This window comes from Dipodomys merriami, unplaced genomic scaffold, assembly GCF_024711535.1.
Source record: "Dipodomys merriami isolate MVZ:Mamm:240054 unplaced genomic scaffold, mDipMer1.0.p SCAF_70, whole genome shotgun sequence".
NCBI classification, from domain to species: domain Eukaryota; kingdom Metazoa; phylum Chordata; class Mammalia; order Rodentia; family Heteromyidae; genus Dipodomys; species Dipodomys merriami.
Window position 1 is genome coordinate 4949989 of NW_027206291.1, and position 7071 is coordinate 4957059.

A 7071-nucleotide genomic window follows, 5' to 3' on the forward strand; every position below is an offset into this window, starting at 1 on the left:
GGGACAGCTCCCAGGCCGAGTTCAGGTCCCACGACCGACAAAAAAAGAGCCAGAAGCCGGGCGCTGGTGACTCACGCCTGTAATCCTAGCTACTCAGGAGGCTGAGATCTAAGGATCGCGGTTCAAAGCCAGCCCGGCAGGAGAGACCGTGAGACTCCTATCTCCAATAAACCACCAGAAAACCGGAAGTGGCGCTGTAGCTCAAGTGGTAGAGCGCTCGCCTTGAGCTGAAGAGTTGAGGGACAGCGCCCAGGCCCAGAGTTCAAGCCCCACGACCGACAAAAAAAAAAAAAGAGCCAGAACTGGAAGTGTGGTTAAAGTGGTAGAGCACCAGTGGAGGGAAAAAGCTAAGGGACAGCACCTAGGCTCAGAGTACAAGTCCCAGTGCGCACGTGCGTGTGTGCACATACACACATGTCTCAGGACCCTCAAACCAGTGTGAGAGGATGCTTTTTACTTTGAAAAGGACAAGGAAAGACCCAGGTAAGAAACAAAAATAAATGGGCCCATGCCTATGAGTGTGAGCTCCCTGGGATTGCTAGCAGTGGGGCGCATGGTAGACCAGGAGGCCAAGGGATGATCTCAATGAAAAGTGTCTAAACTCAGATGAGTGTCATACAAATGTCCTGCAAAGTGAATGTTGGGGAGAGGGGAGGTGGATGGCGTGCCCGTAGGGTGGAGTTAAACATGGGTGGCTGGTTGGGATTTGTAGGGAAACCGTGTTGAGGTTGGGTCCCTCAAAGTATTAAAAAGGAGCAATAATTCCTTATCAGGGCTGTGGCGAACATTGGGGTTCACATAAATGTTGAGGTATGGATATGCGTTGGGGTTGATCCCATGAAGCAAGTCTCTGTGAAGCCTTTGGCGGGGTGGGGTGGAGGGATGTCCTGTGAGTCGTGGGGTGTTGGCAAGTACAGCAGGACTGCGGAGCGCAAACGAGTTGGCTGTCTAAAAAGCCTGGGAATGGCCATCTGGGAAAGGTCAATAAATCAAGGTTCCAGTCTAAGAGCTCCAAGGATGCGGTGGCCTGAGGCCCTTTGTTCCCCACCGCAGGGCAGGAGGCGGGCACAAGGAAGTGGGTCATCCCCGCCCCGCCGCTCTCCAGCCACGCCCTGGCGCACGCGGGAGAGATGCTGCGGACTGGGAACGTCTGGACCAATCAGGGCGCCTGGCGCCAGCGCGCAAAAACAGGCGGAACGAGGCTAAGCCCGGCCCCTAACTCATGAATATGAGGCGCGGTCGCCGTTTCCGGGGCCTCTGATTGGTTATCGTGGCGTAGGGGGCGGGATCAGGGGCGGGGCCCGGCGGCGGTGTATATCAGGCCACGCTCCGGCACCCCCCCTTTTCACTCGCGCATTAGGAGGCTTGGGTCTGTGTACCGTGTCCGCCCGCGTCAGGGACCTGCTTGACTGAGGGGTGAGGGCCCTGGCGGCACCGGCTCTACGGGACCCGGGACTGCGGGCGGCCTGTGGAACCCAGGCGAGGCGGGGCCGCGGCCGCACGCCTCCGGGAGGGGGCGGGGCTGGGGCGGGCCCGGGGTGGAGTCCGCCTCACCGGCGGCGTGGGACCGCGGGGAGACCGGGCCGAACGGCGGCCTGAGGACGTTCTCCTCACGCGCTCGGGCCGCTGGCGGGTCGGGAGCTGCCGCAAAATGGCGGCCCCGAGCTCGAGCCTTCATCGGCGAAATGGCGGGAGCGTCGAATACCCGGATGGAATGGCGCAGGGTGCGCCCGCGCAGCGCATGCGCTGCGCCGGGGGGGCGAGGCGGGGGCGGGAAGCGTGAGTTCCCAGTCCGGTGTAGCTGAGGTGTGGGAAGTAGTTGGAAAAGCACAGCCCGACCGGGCACTAGTAAGTTCGAGGGCTTTTCTTCCTTTGCTCTCCCAAGTTCGCGTCTGAGGTGTCGCAGCCCCCAGTATGCAGTGACAAATGCTCTGGCCTTGGTTACCGAACCGTGTTTTACCTCCGTCAATAAACTTTTTTTGTTTTGATCGGCACGCCCCGCCCCCTAAGTAGACACCGCCCCCAAATGCCAGGTGTCTCTTGTGGAATCCTCCCTCCTCAGGGTGGCCTTGGGACGTCACAGCCTCCCAGGGTGCACTGCTTCCCAATTCCTCGACTTTATAGTTGGTTCTTGCTGAAGGCCTTTCAGGACGGCACTTTTCTTTCTGACAGCACCCTTAGGCAATGTTTCACAGTGATCTCAAGCACCCTCTGGTCCAGTGACTCAGAACATCAGGTGGTTAGAGTGGGATGTCACCTCCCTGTTGACAAAGTGAAGAAACTGAGAGGAAGGTCCAGCCCATGGAGCTCCTACTCTGGGGAGAGTGAGGTGGGCCTGAGCACGGCAGAGTTCATCTAGGGCAAGAGATGTGGTGGAAGTGGTACAGCTCCTGCCTTGCAATCTCAAGGGTTCAAACCCCAGTACTACCAAAAAAAAAAATAATAATACATCCTAGTACTACCAGTGTTATACCTTTGATCCCAGCATTCAGGAGGCTGAGTCAGGGTGATAACAAGTTGGAAGCCAGCCTGGGCTACAAATCCAGACCTTGTCTCAAAAAAGAGAGCAGAAAAGTGGTTTTTCAGCATTTGCCAAGAAAAAGGTTTGCCATGCCTGGGCAGGCACTGGTGGCTCATACCTGTAATCCTAGCTACTCAGGAGGTTGAGATCTGCAGATGGAGATTTGAAGCTAGCCTATTGAGGGAAGTCTGTGAGACTAACCTCCAATTAACCACCAAAAAGGCCAGAAATGGAGCTGTGGTTCAGGTGGTAGAACACAAACCTTGTATGAAAAAAGCTCAGGGACAGTGCCCAGGCCCTGAGTTTAAGCCCCAGGACTGACTGGTACAGGAAAAGAAAAAGATATGCCATTTGTATAAAATGTGAAGAACATGAAGAATGAAGCCTTTATTTTTATTACCTTAGTTATACAGAAGTGAGTTTCACTGTTAACATTTCTAAACATGACATATGGACAGTAAGTTCTAATGTTCGAACTCCATGCCTAGGTGCTGTCTCTGAGCTTCTGTGCTCAAGGCTAGTGCTTTACCACTTGAGCCACAACTCTACTTCTGGCTTTTTAGTGGTTAACTAGGGATAACAGTCATAGACCCAGGCATTAGTGGCTCATGCCCGTAATCCTAGATACTTAGGAGACTGAGACCTCTTGATCCAGCTTCGAAGCCAGGCCAGGCAGAAAAGTCTGCCAGACTCTTATTTCCAATTAACCACTCGAAAATTGGATGTGGAAGCCATGGCTGAAAGTGATAGAGCATTAGCCTAGAACAAAAGGAGCTCAGAGACAGAGCTCAGGCCCTGAGTTCAAGCCCCCCAACAGAAAGAAAAAAATCGATAGACTTTACTGTCTGGACTGACTTTGAACTGTAACCCTCAGAACTCAGCCTACTAAGCAGTTAGGATTACAGAGGATGAGCTACCAGCACCAGACCTACCCCCTCTCACTATTCTCTTTTCCCTGGGGAGGAAATCTTAAGACTTTCAATGGTGTCTGCCACAGGCCACCATGGCATCAGATGAAGGCAAGCTTTTCGTTGGAGGGTTGAGTTTTGACACCAATGAACAGTCTCTGGAGCAGGTCTTCTCAAAATATGGACAGATCTCTGAAGGTAAGGCTGGGCATGGCTCGAAGCTAAATAGAGCTGGCTGGTCCCTGTTTTTGCTTGTGGGGACAATTAGTTGCTGACTGCAGACCTCTCTCTTGTACAGTGGTGGTCGTAAAAGACAGAGAGACCCAACGTTCTCGGGGTTTTGGGTTTGTCACCTTTGAAAATATTGATGATGCCAAGGACGCCATGATGGCCATGAATGGGAAGGTGAGCATCTCCTCTCTGGGGTTGCTGATGGTGCGGGTCATAGAGTTTGGGCCTATTCTTGCTACTCCTAAAGACAGGTACAGGGGCTAACCTGTGACAATCTCTGTTCTGCAGTCTGTGGATGGACGACAGATCCGAGTAGACCAGGCTGGCAAGTCATCTGACAACCGATCCCGTGGATACCGAGGTGGTTCTGCTGGAGGCCGTGGCTTCTTCCGTGGGGGTCGGGGCAGGGGGCGTGGGTTTTCTAGAGGTAAGTGCCTGAAGTACTTGGGGGTAGATGGAGGTGCTGCTGATAGCAGCTGGTGCTCACTCCTTACCATCTGAACTATTCTTTACAGGGGGAGGAGACCGAGGCTATGGGGGCAGCCGATTTGAGTCCCGGAGTGGGGGCTATGGAGGCTCCAGAGATTACTACAGCAGGTGAGGTGGTTGGGAACCTGCCTGAGCCTAAATGTGATTTTGGGTAGTGTCAGGGTTCTCCAGCTGGATTGACAAGCTGAGAGGAGGAACATGAGCAGGGAGGAGAGGTGAGATAGCACGTTCAAGGGATGCAGGGGCTGCTCAGAAGTTACAGAAGTGACATGGCTGATGGTAATATTTTGGGGATTTCTCTATGAATTGCTGGGGACAACACTCAGCTAGCCAAAGTCCTACCACTGGGCTAACTCTAGCCTTTCTGCTGCTGGACTTCTTCCAATGGGAAATTGTATGGGGTTGCAGTCCCCACTCACTGCTAGTTGGGCCTCAGCAGGCAGGATTCCTCTAGCACCAATATGTCCTTCCCATCCCACAGCCGGAGTCAGGGTGGTGGCTACGGTGACCGGAGCTCTGGTGGGTCGTACCGAGACAGCTATGACAGTTACGGTAAGTCTGGCTCTGAGGGCACCACGTGTGGCCCAGTGGGAGCTCAATGAACCCTTGTGCCCTCCTTGAGCTGAGTGCCCTAGGCTCAACACTCAGCCACAGCTCAGCTTTGTCAGTGCTTGTCCGTAAGAAATAAGTCTGTCCTCTCAAAACCCTTTCTACCACAGAACATAAAAGCCAAATCAGAGTAAGCTCTAAGGAAAGGGAGTAAGGGAGCCACTGGCCACACAGGCCAGTGTAGGTGCATGTGAGCCGCCTTAGCCTTCCTCCCTTGGCTAGGGGGGTGGCTCATGGGCCACCATCCAGGTCTGGGCTCGGGAGTGTATGCTTCATCTCCTTGCGTGCTTCAGCGCCTTTACACTGTACCTGCTTCTTGTCCTCAGCTACACACAACGAGTAAAAATCCTTCCTGCTCAAGATCGTCCTTCCAATGGCTGTATATTTAAAGATTTGGGGAGCTTCGCTGAATCGTTCGTGTGTAGTGAACACACCTTGTATTCCCACTTTTGTAGTCATTTCAGTTCTGATCTTGTCAACACAGCCTGACTGCTTCTGACCCCCAACATGGCCTCATTACTTATTTTTTAAAGAAGTGCTATCCGTTTTTAAGAGTTTTAAAAACATTTGTGAAAAGCACTTTAGATTTTTTTGTTTTGTTTTACCATGAGCCATGGGTTTTTTAAAAGAAATTGGGGATTGTGTGGGGTTTTGGTTACTGGTTTTTTTTTTAAATATCTACCCATCTATCTATATATAGATAGATAGTTGTTTCTAGGGTTTCTTTTTTTTTTTCTCTCTCTCTCTTTTTAAAAGTGAGGTCACCCTTAAGAAGTTGGGTGCCTCTACTTCTAGAATGGACTCTGAATCCGCTCTGTCGGAAGCTGAGCAAGCTGTGGCTTTTTCCAACTCCGTGTAACGTTCTGAGTGTAGCGTGGTAGGACGCCTTCTGGGCAGCACAGACTGTCCCAGAGCCCAGCCTGCACGCCCATTGTGCTGTGTGCCCTACAGTAGACGTGCAGACGTCCCCCAAGAGGTTCTTGAAGATGTTTATTTATATTGTCCTTTTTTACTGGAAGATGTGTGCATACTCCATTAATGTTGTATTTGCAGTGGCTAAGGAATTCTTGTACGCAGTTTTTCTTTGGCTTTACGAAGCCGATTAAAAGACCGTGTGAAACGAACCTTGCTCTGACAATTTCCCTTTCATTGCACAACACACTCTGAGCTGCAGGCTCTCTGGCAGCAAGGGCAGAGCAGCTGGAGGAGGCGTAGGTCTGTGAGCCCTACCTGAGGTTTGCAGAGAGCTAAAGTGACATGGGTTGGGCCTTGAAAACAGCTGATGGCCACCCTCCAGTTAGGTGAGCCAGGTGGGTGACGGGAGTGGGCAGCCCACTGTAGGGCAGCCCCCAAGTCTTCTGGTTGTGGCAGCCAGAAGGCTTGATGGGATTGGCAGTTTAACAGAGATGTAGACACTTGGGTACTTGGCGCTGACTGGACAGCCTTAGCCTAGTAGTAGGGCAGAGAGAGACAGCAGGATGCCCCTGGGCAACTAAACCGGGGCTGGTTAGCTAGCTCTGCTGTGCTTCACGACTTCTGAGCATTCTCTGCTAGCCTATGAAGCTGCAGCCCTCGGAGGACAGACGTGTTGTGCGCCCAACAGAACCTCCGAGATGCAAGCTGCTCCCTTGGCTAGCTCATTTGTGGAGATAGCCCTGTAATTCGAGGTAACTCCTTCCGCTCGTGTCTGCATCCCTCCTGTTGAGAGCTTATTTGAAACCGTAAAAAGTCATCACCCGGGGAATGTTCTTTTGACTTTTTTTTTTTTTTTTTAAATCAAGCTAGAACTAAAGTTAGGTCCAGCCATTGGTCCTTTTTGGCCTGGCCTGTGGCCTGGGGCACAGTCCTACCTCATTTGTAGGTACAATATGATCCATTCATAAGCAGGACTGGAGACTACCAAGCACCTTGTCTTTTGGATTTTTAGTTCACAGTTGATAGTCTTCTCCAGACCTAACTGTAGCTCTCTCTAATGTCTGTTGCTGCCTTTAGTTTTTTAACCAGAGCCCATAGTGGTCTAATAAGCAGCTCCATCCCAAGTGGGCAGCTGTTTGTGCTTAAAGGTGGAGCGTGGCACAGGCTGTCCAGGGCACATAGCCCACGACAGTGTCTGCTTGCGCGGTCTGTGACTAGCTTGGGACCCTCATAGGTGCTGTGGAAGGTTGCAGGGGAGGTCAGGAGGGAGCAGCCATAAGCCCCATAAGGACATCAGGGTAATGCTCCTTTGCTTTGGCAGGTTGAAGGAGACCACCCAGCCCGGACATGGGGAAGGGTTGTCCGAGAGAAATGATGACCTCGCAGGTAACTGTCCCA

The 7071-nt window shown here is 52.3% G+C and overlaps 1 protein-coding gene across 1 annotated transcript; it reads left to right on the plus strand.

Moving 5' to 3' along the window:
- The first annotated feature begins 1319 nt into the window (after positions 1 to 1319).
- Cirbp (cold inducible RNA binding protein) lies at positions 1320 to 5882 on the plus strand. The gene is made up of 7 exons (XM_070008518.1): positions 1320 to 1416; positions 3519 to 3627; positions 3728 to 3834; positions 3949 to 4087; positions 4176 to 4257; positions 4631 to 4701; positions 5085 to 5882. The coding sequence occupies exons 2-7, from the start codon at positions 3525 to 3527 to the stop codon at positions 5099 to 5101; spliced, it is 519 nt and encodes a 172-aa protein (XP_069864619.1). The 5' UTR covers positions 1320 to 1416; positions 3519 to 3524; the 3' UTR covers positions 5102 to 5882.
- Positions 5883 to 7071: the final 1189 nt, after the last annotated feature.